The 17339-nt window shown below is 41.2% G+C and overlaps 1 protein-coding gene and 1 long non-coding RNA gene across 3 annotated transcripts; one reads left to right on the plus strand and one right to left on the minus strand.

Annotated features, from left to right (window-relative positions):
* Window positions 1-1687: 1687 nt before the first annotated feature.
* On the minus strand, window positions 1688-2464 carry LOC124314366. The gene is made up of 3 exons (XR_006911194.1): window positions 2335-2464; window positions 2049-2169; window positions 1688-1827 (listed from the first exon to the last, which is right to left on the minus strand). It is a non-coding gene; the product is annotated as an uncharacterized LOC124314366 (long non-coding RNA).
* A 452-nt stretch (window positions 2465-2916) lies between these two features.
* LOC124314040 (ecdysone-induced protein 78C-like) lies at window positions 2917-17224 on the plus strand. 2 transcript variants are annotated; one of them, XM_046779024.1, is made up of 11 exons: window positions 2917-3136; window positions 3295-3395; window positions 3606-3822; window positions 10863-11678; window positions 13947-14086; window positions 14257-14398; window positions 14627-15057; window positions 15355-15481; window positions 15559-15722; window positions 15793-15972; window positions 16068-17224. In XM_046779024.1, the coding sequence occupies exons 4-11, from the start codon at window positions 11072-11074 to the stop codon at window positions 16260-16262; spliced, it is 1986 nt and encodes a 661-aa protein (XP_046634980.1). In that variant the 5' UTR covers window positions 2917-3136; window positions 3295-3395; window positions 3606-3822; window positions 10863-11071; the 3' UTR covers window positions 16263-17224. The 2 variants fall into 2 exon arrangements, with proteins under 2 accessions (XP_046634980.1, XP_046634979.1); XM_046779023.1 differs by lacking the exons at window positions 2917-3136; window positions 3295-3395; window positions 3606-3822 and adding an exon at window positions 8713-9353.
* The last annotated feature ends 115 nt before the right edge of the window (window positions 17225-17339 follow it).

A 17339-nucleotide genomic window follows, 5' to 3' on the forward strand; every position in this document is an offset into this window, starting at 1 on the left:
GCTTTTTTCCCCCCTATAGACCGCGCTCCGGGACAGCACAGCACAGCAACAGCAGCGTGTATATCATGTCCATACTATTATACAACATATTACTGGAGATTCTTTTTTCGTGTAATAATTTCAACTGCTGTTTTGTGCTCGTCACCGTTCGATTTCACGGTCTTTTCCTTCTTGCACATGGCGTGTGTGCGGTTAATAACGCCGACGATGAGTCCGTTAATCTAGAAGAAACGCTAATGGCAATTGTTGTTCGGTATATAATGGTAACAACACACACACAAAACTATGGGCAGCGTTGGAGTCCGTTGGAGTCGTGAAACAACAGCAAAGTCCATCGCGGACAGTTGCGAGAAAAACGGCTGGGCACGAAATTGCGCCAACCTGCGATACTTTATTGCCTATCTCCCGCAAAAATGTGTACGAAATGTTTTCACGGTTTGCCGGGTGTCTTAGCTGAAACAATTGGCACTGTAGAAAGAAAAAAAAATCCAATCCGCTGTCTTATTATTCCATCAACTTTTTTCAATTTTGGAAAATAAGAATTTCTATTTTGCAAGACATCGTTTTATTTATTAAAAAGGATTTTCAATATAGAAATGAGGTGAGAGAGTGCGTTTATTTATATGATAACCCCTGGCTATAAGTCTATAACCATCGCAAAGCTTTACGGCGTGACATTTTATCAAGTCGAAATATCTACACACCAAATATTTATGACACCATATTTCTGTATACTGTCTAACCTCTTGCATAAGGCGGCGTCTTTGAATGAAAACTAAAAAAACTATCTTCTCTCTCTCTCTCAGCATGCAGCAACAGTCCGCCAAATTCAAATGTGATGAGCTCGTACATTTTAGCGAGCTCTCACGTGATGGGCCGTGAATGTGTGTTAGTACCGTACGTCCATTTAAAAGATGTGTATAACTGTCACGGCGATGATGATGGACGACCAACGGCCCTCATTTCTCTTTTCAATAAGAGGAAAATAGCCAAACTATTCAAAAATACCAACAAGGCCATAGGGATTTATAGCGCCCTGTATTACATTATGAAATGTTTCATTTTTCACGGTGGCGTATTATTATACACAGTTGTGGTGTTGCGCAAGCGGTGGGGAATTTACAGGAATTTATTAAGTTTCTGCTTCGATGAACTCAAATGAAAGCTACATGTCGCTTAATAGACGTATGACTATTCCTTATCTGGCTTCCAAGAAGGACCTGGAGAGTCTTATTGTAGCAGTTTCGGTCTAAAAGTAATTGTGTGTCGATTATTAACCAGGAAGTGCCGGTGTGGCGTCACTTTTGGTAGAAAAAATTGTGTTGCAAAGTTGCACTTTGCTAAGTTCAAATATTTCTGAATTTGATTGTTTACTCACAGGCAAAGTTGCGAGGTACAAAGACCGACAAAAACAAGCCTGATCTGCAGTCGTTCTACACGTGAGCAATTTAAAGAACCCTGACTGATTCAACAAAAACGACATAAGAAAACCAAGTTCCCGTCAATCGCCTAGCTCAGGAATAATCGTACTATACGTACTCCGCAACGATTTATAATCAATGCCATCAAATACCCAAAAAGGAAGAATAGAGACGAAATTTGCCCTACCTTTGAGCCTGGGAAATACAGCCAGGCATCCACAAGTGCTCCATCGAACTCCATCGACCGAAAAGTTGAATCCACCAGGAGGGATTGGTAAACGGGAGTCCTCGTGAATACACCCACACTCGCATGGGCGTACACAGGGACATCTAAAGAAAGCGGAAGAAGAGATCAGCAACTCGGCCAAGACTGGAAATTCGTCCAATTAAACAGGATGCTGTTTATCTAAAAAAAAATTTAACAATGAGTTACGAATTATTTACAGAAACAATAACAAGCAAGGAAAGGTGAAATTGAGGTAGTGGGTAAAGCAGGGTATACTCTAATTGTTGATAAACAGCAGAATTGGAGGTTTCCATGAAATACACTGCACTTGTGCAAATCATGCATCATTAAAAAATCTGGCAGGTCACATGCAGGTTAATAAAAGTAACGAAAATTATTACCTAAGTAATGATGCTGTGATTGTTGATTGATGACAGGAGGTCTTCATCAGTCAAATCATGTGACTGGAGGTCCAGCAAAAGCAAAACTTTGCTGTTACGGTGGCTGGCTCAGGTATCAAATCTGCACAGAGGAAAAGGTTATACCATGGTGCAAACAAACTGCCATGCATCAACAAGGGGATAGATAATGCTTATCAGGAAGTAACAATTCACAAGCTTGGAACAAGTTTAACTCTTCTATTCAAGCTCCCATAATAGTCATCCCATTTTTATTCTGAGTATTTACCCGCCAAACAGCATAGAGTGGAGAGCATGGAAAGCTGCAACACCACAATTCACATAACGATGACCACATTTTCGTAATTTTATTACCGTGCATCCACGTCTAAAACAGTGATCGTTCCGTTTAACGGTTTAACCTATACCATGGTTTTTCTAATTTTTATATATGACATCTTTCTTATTCTCTTTATCGAACCTTGTATCATGCTTGTATATTTGAAACGAAAACAAAAGCAGACAACACTAATCGTCTAATTGGCAACACTTAAGATATCGATTAGAATTTATTAGAAATCGACCCCTAAATCCAAACCGCAAAAAACGATAAATCGCTCAACATCCGCTGAACGGATCGGGATTATTTCCGTGTCAATTTGTCCGTCTTAAAAAATTTGACTATGCCCACCCAAGGATCAAAAAGAAAACCGGTCACTAATAACACAACACCCCCTAGAGCCCAGACCCAAAGCCAAGAGGGAACAATTTCTATCGATATCTTAATAAATATGGCTAATTAGAATATTAGTGTCGTCTGCTTGCCTTTTATTAGAAGTTTCGAAAAAGAGACGAAGTTCAAGCTCAACTCGTACCATGCATGGGTATGGAGACATACTAAATATAATACTAAATATCACTTCATGCTCGAACATAACTTACAAAGAAAATGGAATTATCACTTTGAAACGTTCACGTGGCAGCACGAAAAAGAGCTCAACAAATAAAATTACGAAAATGAAGTCGTCGGACCAGACCAGAGCTCTGGTCTCGGCTGTTAATTTTAATACTCACTCGATGCTGTTTAGCAGGTAAAACTAAGAATACAAATTGATTTTGGGAGCTAAGTAGAAGAGAAGCCTGCTCAAAGTTTGTGAAATGTTATTTCCTGCATTTGCATTCTATAAGCCTCCTGACAATGCATGGCAGATCTTGTTTACGCTGTGTATTAACCTTTTCCTTTGTGCAGATTTGAGACCTGCGCCAGACATCATAACAACATGAAATGCTAGCTTTGCCTGTGCTGGTATTGATTTGTCTTCAACAACAATCACAATACCAACACTTTGGGTAATTGATTTTCATTACTTTTATTCCGTTTTATTCCTATGACCTGCTAGATATGTGTGCATGATATGTACAAATGACATAGATTACATGATTACCTTTAATTCTACTGTTTACTAACAATTAGGGTTAACCCATGTCTCTTTTTCAACTATTCCTACTTGTTGTTTCTGTAAATGTTTTTCGTAAACTTGTTTGTTATTTTTCATGTAGTTAAACAACAGCATCCCGTTTGATTGTAAAAACTACCGATGTCGAGTTACGAATGTCTTCTCCCTCTTCCTTTAATTGTCCTTGTGTACACCCGTGTGAGTGTGGGTGTATTCACGAGGACGCGATGCTTCTTCTCGACTTGTGGATTCAACTTCTCTGCGGATGGATGAAGCTTGGAGCACTAGTGGATGCCTGGCCGAATTTCACAGGCATAAAGGTAGGACAAATGCAATCTTTGTTCCTCCTTTTTGACTATTTGGAGGCATTGTTTATAAATCGTTAGATAGTATGGAGTACGATTATTCCTGAGCTAGGAGGTTTACTGGTTTTCTATTGTCATTTTTGTTGACTCAGTTAGGGTTCGTTAAATAAGTCATTTGTCGAACGACTGTAGATCAGCCACGGCTTTGTATCTCACAAATTTGTCTGTGGGTCAACAACCGAATTCAAAAACATTTGAACTTTATAAACTTCAAGCAAAGTGCAGCTACACATTTTGATATCAACACCGGCACCTCCTGGTTGATACTTAAAATGATTGAACTATAGCGACATCAATTTCATTCGTCCGCATTGTACAACTGATAAAAAAACTAGTTTGAAAAATCCCCTAGGATTCTGAAATCAATTGGTGGTCCTTATCAGAGTGCAAATGTTGCATAACGACACGCGACTCGATCCTTTAAAAAGATAAGAGCATCTTGTTATCTTTCCCATTTTTATCGTCTCTGTTTATTCCTTGCCTTGTTGTGAACGGTGGATCACAACAAACGAATCAGGTGCGCAATACGAAAAATCAAAACAAACGTCGTCGTCGTTCACCGTGAAATCCTCATCAGTTTCCTATAGACAGACAAATTGCGTGTAATCCATCACAACTGTCGTCGTCCGTGACTTTGGAGTTAAAAAACTAACGGCCCTCGATGGCAGAAATTGCGTCGTCAAGGTAAAATACTTCGTCATATAATTTGATATCGTGATCTTGATTTGATTGACTCGGAGAAAAAAAGCATCACGCTGGTGTGTCTGATGTAATAAATCAAATAACATTATCGAGATATTGCCGTTCGTGAATCACAATAACTGGTCGCTCGCCGATGCGACTCGCCAGTCTCGTTTCTCACGCTTGGTTTCTTCGTGAATTCACGCACTTGGTTGTATATATTACTTCAACTTGTCAGACTTGCGACTGTATAGCCTTCCCTTATTCGCTTCCCAACAAAATGTAGAAGAAGAAGAAGTAACCGAAACCGCACTATAGACTCTTGGGCTCCTGTTGTTGTTGTTGTGCATTGAAAGAGTCAATGAACCGACACAACGGGTACACACACACACATACAGAGAGAGGAAGAAAAAAGAATCGTTATTTCGTTCGTGCGTTTTTTCTTTTTCTCGCCTTTGTTGTTCTTTTTCTCTTTACTCGTCAAGAAAATTCCTTTTTTCTCTGGTTTTTCTTATTCCCATTTGATCTCTGCGTGTTTCGCGTCTTCTTTCGTCAGCGGACAACTTTTTCCTCATCAAATAGTTTTATTTTTTTTTTTTTTTAAGAAGAAGAAAAGGAGCTTGAGGAAAGGAATCTAGCAGTTCAATCCCTGCTGAGTGATGGTATGAATATAACAACAGCCAGGCCAGGAGAACCCTGTTTTGTTTTTTGTTTCGTTTGTTTTATCAAAGTTCTCGATCGCCCGCGTGCGCCAGCGCGCAACATTTGAAATCATTTAAGAAAACACGGACCAATAAGGAATTGAAATAAAAGAAGAAGAAGAAGAAGAAGAAGAAGAAGAGGGAAAACGACAGAGAAAAATCGAAAGGTGGCCGGACCTATAGATTTTAAAAAATAAAATAAAATAGAACTAGACGAGTTTTGTTTTCAGGATAGAGAAATGCAAATGAGATTGGTCTCCTCAATGTCTTTAGATTTTCAGTGGCTCTTTTAAACCCAACTGGGAAAGACGAAAAACTTGTCCTTTTTTTTTATAAAACAACAACAGAAAAAAGGGTGTGGCAGTTGTTAATACCGCTGACGGTGAATTTAAATTTAAATCATTTGCCACGCCACTGGTTGTTTTTATTATTTCTCCAATGATGGGAGTTGATTTCCAGCCGAGTGCTGAAATTGAAAAGGGGAAGAACAGAATTACAGTTAAATCGACTCCGCAAAAGGCGAAGAAAAACAACCGGTTATTTAAATATTTACATTTATACTTCGATGTCAAATTGGCTGTTGGTGTATTTTGTGTGCAGCATTTCTTTTCATTTCTTTTTCATTCATTCCCTTTTGTTTCATATCGACCCCTAAAAGAAAGAGAGAAGTTTCTTCTATTTGACATTCCGTACAAATGAACGTTCCATCCTTCTATATAGACATTCGCTCGAACGAAGCCGATTGTTATGCGCGGTCCCGTTCGACACATTCTTTTTTAATTATAATGCATTCAAAACTATCAAATAAAATATATCGGGGTACAGATAGCGGGATGTTTGCGGCCGGGTCTCTTCTATACACAACTTTCTTTCATTCTTTTTCTTATTTTCGCCCAAAGCTAAAACTTCTCAAACCAGAATATAATCCTCTATTTTTTTTTTTTTTTTAAGAAATCCCGGGGGGTGATGTGATTCATTACAATAATATCGGTACTCTATTGTGTGAACGTCTATGCACGAAAGAAAGAAGAAAAAAAAAAACTACAGTAAATGGGATTGTATTATATCCATATGCACTTTGAGGAGATATTCAGTTTGATGGTTATGTTACCAGGCGCAATGGCGGTTGTAATAAGGCCCGATCCCGTTCGGCACCACTTCCGTTCGTCGCGGGTTTCCGTCCTGTCCCGCGCGCGCCTTCTCTCTCTCTCTCTCTCTCCGTTGCGCAACTGAAAATAACAGCTCGCGGGAGTTCCTCCTCCGTATCTAGAAATCATCCGTGTAGAGGCAAACAACAACAACAACGAAAAGGCCAGACGCCCTGCTGAGAATTGCTATTTAACACGTCGTGATACCACAGCACGTATCACACACAAGCGCAGGCTTCTTCTATCCCATCCAACGAACGAACGAACGCCGATATTATAATTGGGGGTGATGTGTATTATAAAGATTCACCGTTCATCCCGCCGTTGGCTTCGACGTGTGGAATATTATAGACTGGTTTTTTTTTATTTTTCTTCTTTTATTTTTTCCTGGGTGCGGGATTTCAACTTGGAAACATTTGTGTGATTTTTTCCTTTTTCTTTCACGAAGAAGAAGCCAACACTTACACGGGCCGTTAGCAGACCGCAAGAAGGCGAAAACCGGTAAAATCAAAAATTGTTTCAAGGAAATTTTTGTTCATAGAAGATTCCGACAGAGTTCGTGAAATGATCCCGCGGGAGAAACAACAACAAAAAAACAACGGGGCATTTCAGATAAGAGAGAGAGAAAGGGGAAAAAAAATTGTGGTGTTTTATAATATGTAGGAGAAGAGTCCACATTTTTTAAAAATAAAAATGTCGTGCACTAATAAGAATTAGCCGACTGTAATACGTGAGTGTCGTTGGCGAGAGAGCAAGCGTGTACGGTCTCTCTCCGTTAGATTCGTCGGTTTGTTCTTCTTTTCCCTTCGTCGTTTCGTCTCGTGCCATCGAACCGTGAAGTCTGTCCTATTGACTATACACTAGTAACTATATACAATGCGTGCCAAATAACCTATAAAACGAAAGGAGGGGGGGGGATTCACTCCACCCAAGAAAAGGGAAAAAAAAGGCAACGGGAGAAATTCACGGCCGTCTCGGCACCAGTCATCCGCGCGCAACAGGACAAAATGTAACAACAACCAGAAATCGAAACTATTATAATATCGAATTATTTATTTCAGCTCCGATTTTAATTTTAATTTCATTTCATTTCAGTAATTGCGCAATTGGTTCGAATCATTTGGATTCATCGATATTCTCTCGTTAACATTTAAGATTCGTCACGTCGTTTTGATATTCTCCCGATGAGACGTTCGTTTACACGAGAATATTCTGGGCGTGAGTGAGAGTGCAATGACCCCGGCGATTCCTGCTGACGTCATTTTCTCCGTCTAGCGTGCAAGGCGTGGTCCGAGAAATTGGTAATCTCGTCATAATAAAAGAACAAAAAGGCAATCCTTTGTTCGACTCGATCAGATTCCTTTTCATTGAAAATCTAAATCATTTAAGCTGATTGATTTAAATGGTATAACATTTCAATTTCAACCGAACACAAAAATGGAATGATCCCACGCCCGAGCGTGAGCAATTTGAACGATGGGAATGAGAAAATGAACTGTACCGAGCAAATGAGATGAGTAGTTACAACAACTTCCGAGCGGTGCGTTCAAATCCCCCCCCCCCCCCCCACGAATAAAATTCCAACCGGAATTTTGTTCTTTTTCTTTTTTTTTCTCCGTCTTCCGGTTTGCGCATTATTACCTGTGAGACTGCAAGGTCGTATATCTTTCTTCACTTTTCTCGTCAGTCAAATGAAAAAGAAAATCCTCTTCTTCTTTTTCTTAGTTTTCCGTTGCTGCCGTCCCCTGGGATTCTCACCACGTCGAGCAGAGTTTGATGGTACGTGCGTGAGTTGTCGTCATTCCGTGATGTCTCTCCCCCCCCCCCCTCTATTTCTCTCTTCCCACCACGAAATAACATGTTGCTCCGACAAGGCAAAACTCATCCACCACCAACAAAGAGTCCATCCACATCCCAAAAGCCAAACGGGATTCAGAGCCTCCAGGCATTTCTTGAAGGGGGTTCTTCTTCTTCACCCACTACTTGAAAGTAAAGAGAGGGGGGAGATGTACACACACACGCTATTCCAACAGGTAAGAAAAAGGTGGTAGTGGTGGTGGTGGGGGGGGAATCCAAGATAGAAGAACATTTATATCTATGAAAATGGAATAAATATTTAAAAAAGACTTCAGCCTAAAGGAGGGAAGAAGGGGGAGGGAGTTATTGTGCGAAGGAGGGGTCGTCAAGCGAAAAAAAAAAAGAAAAAGTATTTGGTGCGAGGAAGAAGAAGAAGAAGAACAGCTATGTGGTGTAGACCCAAAAGAAATAATACGCAACTACACACACTACACACACACCAGGTAGGAAAGAAAAAAAGAAGGCAGGTAGGCAGGTCTTGTATCCCTCCTCCTCCTCCTCCTCTTAAGCTTGGTAGTATAGTCTTTGGCCGGCTAGAGCTTCTTCCTCTTCAGTCCCGTTGCGATCGTCTTCCGAGTCGCTTCATTATTATTCCCGTCCAGTTTGGTGTCGCCCGCGTGTTGACTCGAGTCGTGCAAATCATTTCTCGTTCAAATCGTTTCGTCGTTTTTAAATATTTTTTTGGGACCCAAAAACAAAAGTCATCGACACTTTTTGTGTGTTGTAACCAAAAACGCCCTGAAAATTCCGGAAATCAAAGTGTTTGTGTGTGTGTGTGTGTGTGTGACATTGACAGAATAACCAACCCGAAAGAAAAAAATTCAAATCTAAACACGCGCGCGGGCAGTAGTGGGCTAGTGGCATTCACCTTTCGATTTTTCCTCGGCTTGTCACAGCTCCAAAAACAGCCGTGTGTGTGTGTGTATGTGTGTGTGTGTGTGTGTGTGATCGTTCACTGATCAATTCACGCCTTGGGATACAAGCACACATCGACTTGTCTCAGTCTGTCTACCTGTTGGAAGAAATTCATTCATTTTTTTTTTGTCTCCAGCTGGCCGGAATTTTCGCTTCATCCGGGAATTTCAATTTCTAATTCAAGGTCGGTTATATTCGCTCAATTTGTTTTTTGGGATTAAACTGAGAGAAATGGGATTGATGGACAAAATGTTTTTTGGATTGTTGGCTGTAGCGGGGGTAAGGTGGTAGTGGTGCGCACGTATGGAAAAGAGAAGGTCATCGAACCCGGCCAAGGCCTTTTGGCATTCGTCCCAAAAATATTTTTTCCTGTCGTGAATTTTTGGTTGTTAATAAGATGGGCGGGGGATCGTATGACTAGCCAAAATCGATTCAATTCCCCCAGAAAACCAGTCGATTTTCTTTTTTTCGCCTGTAGAAGATCAAATTCAGTTGCACGCTCAAGTGTTATTCAACTCTGGAAACGAGATGGCCAGCAAAGTTGGAATGAATTTTGCTATCCAAATTAAGGGGAAAAAAAGAAAGAAAGAAAAAATCCTGTCCTTGTCACATACCTGTATCCCTACTTGGCCAGGGGGTTATTTAGTCCAGAGAGAGTCAAGTCTCTCATCTTCTTCTTTCTATCAAATAAAATACAAAAACAAAAAAAACTCGATTCCCGTGTGACAAGAAAAGCGAACGAGTTTTTGTTTCGGTTCTTTTTTGTCTTTTTTTGGGTGGCCAACGAGATTCCACATTTCCCTTTTAGAACAGGTGAATTGATATCCCTCCCTCTCCTTATTTCTTTCAGTTAGTTTGGGACTGGCGGCCACGATTTGGGGTTTTTTTTTCTCTCCTCTACACAGCGATGGATGGGGGCCATGTCTAAAAATGGCCGTGATTTTTTCTTTCCTCTTTTCTTCGTGTCGTGTTGTAACCGCCCAGCCAATAGCACCGGATTTGGTTATTACGAATTTTCAAACGTCGTCGCGACGCGCCAAAAATTTAAAAGGAAGAAGAATGCACGCCGTGCGAGTAGTTTGTGCGCAGCAGCGAAAAATAAAAAGGAAAACTTTCTCTCTACACACGCCATTGACATTGAGACAGAAACGACCGGCGAACTTGGCAATGAAAATGTGAAAATCACAAATTTTTGTTTGTTCATTTTTTTCATCCGGTTTTCTATTTCACTTGTAACGTTTCCCGATTATTATTTTGTGTGAAAGTGGACATTTGTAAAAAAAAAAAAAAAAGAATTAGAAAAAGGCTGGGCCTTGGTCGGAGGTCGATGACCTGCTCCTCCTACTTTGCATGGGGCTGCTGCTGCTGCTGCTGCCCAAAGGTGTAGAAGAAGGGAAAATTCAACGGAGAGGTTGCACCACCACCACCACTCCTCGCCATCTTCTTCTTCTTCGTGTAACTCTCTGGCCGTGACCTTGCTGTCCTTGCGCTCTGCCAAAAAACAACTTTTCTCTCTTCTATTTTTCGGGAAAGAAAAAGAAAATTCACGGACAACTCAAAGTCCGTTCGTGCCGTCCTTTTTTGCGTGCTGTCCATTTGATGATTACATGACGATGTTATTATTATTACACATCGCCGTGATTACACGATATCATTCTGATGATTCTATATTAATTTTGATTTCTTTGTGCAGGAATGATGTTGAAGATCAGACGACGCTGGAAGAAAAGAAGTTGATATCGTCCAATTTGACCGTCGAAATCTCTTTCGTCACGACATTTTTGATCCGTCGCCCGTCTAATCCATTGAGAGTTGAAACGTCGGACCAGACAAACTCCTAGACGATTTGGGTGAATTTGATTTAATTGAATTAAAGAAGATAGAAAGAAAGCGGAAGAGAAAATGGATGTATTCAAAATCGACCAATCGATGGGCGGATTGGGTTCCGGTTCGCGAGTGACGGAATCGAGTCGCCACCACCAGGTGACGACGGAAGTGAGTTTCGACACGACTTCCGACTTTAATTTGAGCTTCTTCGACTCGTCGTCGACGCCGCCGACGCCGCCGCCCAACGGCGGAGTGTCGACCGGAGCCGGGGCTTCATCGTCATCGTCGTCGACGTCGTCGTCGGGCGTCGTCCTCAAGGAGGAATACGACGAGCCTTCGCCTCCGCCACAGCAACAACAGGACGGCGGAGTGTTTGACGCTCTCTCCGGTGGAGGCGATGGCTGCGGAATGTTCAACAGCCCGCCGCCGACGACGCCACCGTCGCCCGGAGGTCTCGATTCCGCCTCAAATCCGCTCAGCGGCGTCGGCGTCGGCGGTGACTCGGGCGTCAAAATCAAAAGCGAATTCGACGTGACCAACAGTTTCAACGGCGGCCAGCAACAACAACATCGAGCCCTCGTCGCTCCGCCCAGGTCGTCGCTCAGCCTCTTCCCACCGCCAAAGGCCGGCAACAACAATCCACCGCCCACGCCGCCCTCCACCCCAATCACGCTCAAAAACGGTAAGGAAAAAAATCAAATCCCGTTCCGTCTCATTCCGCCAACACGGAATTGCGCGTTAACCTTCAGATTGACACAATCAAGCAGACGAACGCCCCAAGGTTGACTGGCCGACTGATTGGCCAAAAGAGAAAAAAGCTTTGTACACTATTCGTTCGTGTGCGTCTTTGGTTTTTTTTTCTTCGTTCAAAATTTTGGCCTTTTTGGCGATTGTCAATGCGCACTGCAGCACTCGACGGGAGGGAGAGAGATGGTTGGTTTGTTTCAGGGGTCCAATCAGCTGGGCACGTGTTCCCAGTCAGTCGAAAGGATAGATCTTCCTCTTCTAAAAGAAGAAGGGAAAGTTCAACGACCTCGCGGAAGCAACAACAAACCTCGGCTAGTCCGTCTTTTCTTAATTTTCCTCTTCCGAGAAGAGCGGCGCAGAAACAATCAAATTCAGTTTAAACAACAAAAATAAAATCATCTCGACGTATTGACCACGCCCTCGATAAATCGAGTATGAAGAAAACAAAACAATTTTGATTTTGATTTTGAATGGATGGGAATGGAGAAAATGTGATGATTCCGAACGAGGGGAGAAAGAAAGAAAAAGGAAAAACATTTTAAAAAGTGAAGGAAACAACACGCAGGTAAAAGAAGAAGAAGAAGAAGAATGAGAGAGGGAAAGTTCATCGACCTCACCTGTGTGTGTGTGTGTGTGTGTATAAGAATTGCCTTGCGTGTCTTATTTAGTTGCTATGCTACACCCCCGGCCTGTTGTGTGTGTGTTTAAAATTCTCAAAGGAAAAAAGGAAAGACAAGAAAAATCTGCGCGTTGTCTCTGGAACGATTCGATTTTCAGCTCGTGACACAAGTCATTGCCACACGGATGACGGCCGTATACGTGTGTGTGACTGTGGATGTGTGCAAAATTAGCATTCTACACACGGCCGTAATTTCTGTTGAATTCACGCTGAGGTAAAATGATGTAATGGCCGATGACGGGGTGAAATCAGACGCGAATGTCAAGGTCCGTCATCACTCGACTGTCTAATCGAGTCGAGTTATGATCGCAGAAAATAATAAAACTTTTGTACTCGTACGTAGAAGAAAAACAAAAGAATGGATGGAAGAAAAGAGAAGAAAAGGTCGACGAACTCTGGGCGAGAGAGTGACGGAGTTATTCTATTCTTCTTCTCCGGTTATAAAAGACTTTTGGTGGTACCGTTAGGAAAACCAGCCCAAGGTCCTCCCTCCAGCTCTTTTCATTCTTCTTCCTGGCTTGTTTTTCTTCTTCTTCTTCTTCTTCTTCTTCTTCTTCTTCTTCTTCTTCTTCTTCTTTCCCTTTTCGATGGATAGAACCACAAGTTAGAGGGGAGGGATCACGAGTGTATATTGCGGGTTTTTTTTTCTTCTATCCCCCCTAACCACTTTGATGGTACATCCCCGAAATAATTTAATGAAGAAGAAAAAACTGTTCATTGGACACCGTTGACTGGATAACGGGGGTAGCAGTCTATCCTGAGTTTATTGGTTTTCAATTCTTTGTTATTCCCGTTTTGTTTTTCACATGTAGTACAGTATAATAACAACCCACCACCCCTCGTATAGTAGTATAGCCCCCCTCAATTTTTTAATACGACCGACTTTGTTTTACGACATCAGGAAGTTCCCATCCGAACGTTAAGACACACACACACACAAAAAACAATTAACGAAAATTTGTCGTTTCCCAAATTTCTTTTTGGTAATAAGAAAAAATAATGAAAATAACAGTTTTTTTTTCTTTATTTCTGGTGATTGCGTGGGGTTGTTGGATACGGTTATTGGTACAGTTAACCGGTTTCCATTTGGTTGCTTCCTCTAAGTGGTCTGTGTGTGGATGTGCAAAGGACGGCGAGATGCGCCAGTGCGTGACAGGTGGTGGTTTTTTTTTCGCTCCCCATAATGTTGCTGGGTTTTTATTTTATTTTATTTTTCGCCTTTTACGGAAGGAAAAAGAAACGGTAACGATGGACACACATCAGCAATCGTTATTTGTAGATTACCGTTGGTCCTTACATTTCGTTATACTTTCGTCGACTCGAAACAGAAGGTGATTCCGTTGGGCGGGTGACGTCATCATTCACGTCCAAGATGTGATGGACTTTGCCGAGTATTAGTCCATACAACAGATGGTCTTGTCTATTATAATAAGAGAGCGCATTCCGCTTAAATGTTTAATGAGTTTTTGAAAAAGATTTCTAAATTTTAAACAAGTGTTTTTGTTTTGTTTGTTATTGTTGCAGAACCCGGTTTGCTGGGGTCGTCGTCGTCGTCGGCCGAGTCTAATGGCGCCGGAAGCAGTAAATCTTTCGTCCCGTGTAAAGTTTGCGGAGATAAAGCCTCCGGCTATCATTACGGCGTAACATCGTGCGAAGGCTGTAAAGTGAGTTATGATCCAAGCCAAAATATTATTTCAAAAAAATAAATAAAAGACAACTACTAAACTTGTGTAGAATTATTATTATCGTCGGTGATGAGAGTTTGTTTGTTAAAGGGAAAAATTCTTTAAAAAAAAAAGTAATAATTTATTTGATTTGAATTATGCACGAAAAGGGTTTCTTCCGGCGGAGCATTCAGAAGCAGATCGAGTACCGGTGCTTGCGTGATGGCAAATGTCTGGTCATCCGTCTCAACCGCAACCGTTGCCAGTACTGCCGTTTCAAGAAATGTTTGGCCGTCGGCATGTCCCGCGACTGTAAGTTGTTTTAACTTTTACCCCTCCAGCCAAAATCAAATTACAACATAAAAGAAAAACTGATTTCATTTTTTTTTTTTTTCTGTTTTACCGTTCATAATTCCGGTTTGTTTCCCATCCAAGTGGCAAAACAAAGTTGAATTTTTTTGGGGGGGTTCCAAAAGTTGGGACGAAATAATTCAAATTAGATTTATCACAATTTTTCCGTTTTTTGCGTGAATATTATAGCGGTGCGTTACGGACGAGTGCCGAAGCGATCGAGGGAGCGTGGCGGATCGACGAACGGAGACGATTGCAGCAACGGGGCCGGCATCCGCAGTCCCGGTGGATTCGCAGATCCGTCAACGCCAGACAGTTCCGACAGTTGCGGTCTGCAGGGTCAGCAACAAATGCAAATTAGCTCCAACAATAACAACAACAGCAACAGCAATGGCGGCATCAGTCAACAACAACAACTTCACCAACAACAACAAATACAAATACAACATCAACAACAACAGCAGCAGCAGCAGCAACAACAACAGCAACAACAAAGAGACCCGGAGAGCCGCCAGTTAGCCATTTACGACACGATCCTAACCGTGTCGCAAGCCCATCACGCTCATTGTGCCTACACAGAAGAGAAGACCCGCAACATTGTCCGCACTCCCGTACCCATCGTAAGTTTAATTTTAACGATGTTTTTCCTCTGTATCGCATTTATTTTTCCCACTTTTAAAAAATGAAATGAAAAATTCCCGTTGATCTAACGCCATGCCAATAACATTATACCGCGTAGTAGACGTAACTGTAATAATACCAACTGGCCAGTTATGTTTTTCCATCTACCTGTTAGTTGTCTGTTGTTCTTTATTAACTGGAAACTAACCATCGCCGTTTCTGTTGAACTTATTCATTTTCTTTTGAAATTGGTTGATTTTTAATTCGGTCGTTTTTCTCTTTCACATGGGCGACAGGTGATGGACGAAGGTGGGAACAACGACAACGCGGATGAGACCCGACGAATAGCCACCTGGTCGGCGCTGGCCACTCACATGACGCCGTCCATCCAGCGCGTCGTCGAATTCGCCAAACGTGTTCCAGGTAAAAATAAAAGAATTTCCAGTCAACTCATTTGAACGAATGTTGGAATTAAATGATTTGAATTGGTTTTTAAAAAGGTTTCCCGGAGTTGAGTCAGGACGATCAGTTGATCCTGATCAAGATTGGATTTTTCGAAGTGTGGCTGGGCCACGTCAGTCGACTGATCAACAGCCAGGAAGGAACGATGACATTGACGGACGGTGTGACCCTATCCAAGCAACAGATGGACCTCATCTTTGACGTAATTGATTTAAAAAATAAAATAAAAGTGAATTTGAAATGATACGAAAAAATTTGACCTTTTTATCCAGGCTGATTTTATCCAGACCGTCATGGGATTCGCCGAAGGCTTGAACCAAATGTCGATGAACGATAGTGAAATGGCTCTTTTTTCGGCCGCCGTTCTCCTATCACCCGATCGGCCCGTCATTAACGACGCCAAGGGCATCGCTCAGTACCAGGAACGCATCACCGACGCTCTTCGATTACAGGTGCGTCCGTCCTCCGCTCTTTTTCTTTTGATGGCATCCATTTCGATTTTACTTCATCATCTTTTTTTTCTTCTTTTCTCATTTGAATTTCTAAGTTGTTGAGAAATCACGCCAGCGACCCGGGCCTGATCAACGCCGTTCTCCAGAAGATTGTCGAGCTGAGGGCCATTGGCCACCGACATCAGTCGCAGCTGGACTGGTACCGTCGCCGCTGGAGTTTGCTCGTTCACCTGCCCCCGCTCTTCGCCGAAATGTTTGACATCCCCCGCAGCGAGGAAGATCTGGCTTGAAAACCATGAGACAGTGTCACGCTTCTTTTCTCTTCTCTCAATTCTTCAGAGGAATTTTTAAAATTTTATTTTTTAAAGAGGAAAAAGAAAACCAAACAACCGATGGAAAGGGATGATAAACTTTTTGATTTTTATAGTTTTGAAATAGGATATTCGGACTCGAACGGTTCTCAAACCCATCCATCCATAGAATTATATGTTTACACGAATAATAATTTTCACAATTTCGCGCTCACGAGTTTCATATATTTTCCCCCCAGAAAAAAAACAACAAACAATCGAGAAAATCTTTTGAGAACATATTTTAAGAAATTGAGATTTTTTTGCTTTAGTTTGTTATTATATCATCACACCGTGTGTACATATAATTACCAAATATTTTTTAAATAATGATCAAGAACTATTCGATATTTTGATCTTCTTATTCTCACGAGTTCAAACCTTTTCCGTCCTTTTCTCTCTTATATATTTTTCGACATTTTGAAATGTGTTTGGTTTGTTCCCCAGATGATTTTGTTTGTTTGTTTGCCTTATATTCAACTGTGTTGTTTTTTTCATTTTCTACGAAATATTTCTCATTCTTCATCGCATTTTAAACACATTCGTCTCCCCCAAATGTCCCAAAGAAAAAAGTTCACCAACCCGAAAAGTTAAAAAAACAAAAACAAAAAGGATAAAAAAAAATAATAATAATAACCCCGAATGATGAAATGAAAACTAATTTATATCATTTCCTTTTTTTATATATATATACATATAAAATATAAATATATATATATATTCGGTATATATAATATTCCCCCATGCTGTTGTGTAATACGCTCTTATTCCATCTGATGCCCCTCTCTCTCTCTTTCATTCACGTATATAAGAACACACGCACTCACACAACCCAGTTTGATGTACGACGGTGAAAATATGTTTGTTCTATATTTAATTCTCTATACAGTTTTTAAAAATAATCATTCGAGACTCTCGTTATTTATCTTTTTATATTGCACATCGCGGCGAAATAATGACGTGACAAAGATTTTTGAAACAACAAAAAAATGAAATTGTTCGAATAGTTTTCTCGAC

This window comes from Daphnia pulicaria, chromosome 10, assembly GCF_021234035.1.
Source record: "Daphnia pulicaria isolate SC F1-1A chromosome 10, SC_F0-13Bv2, whole genome shotgun sequence".
Lineage (NCBI taxonomy): Eukaryota > Metazoa > Arthropoda > Branchiopoda > Diplostraca > Daphniidae > Daphnia > Daphnia pulicaria.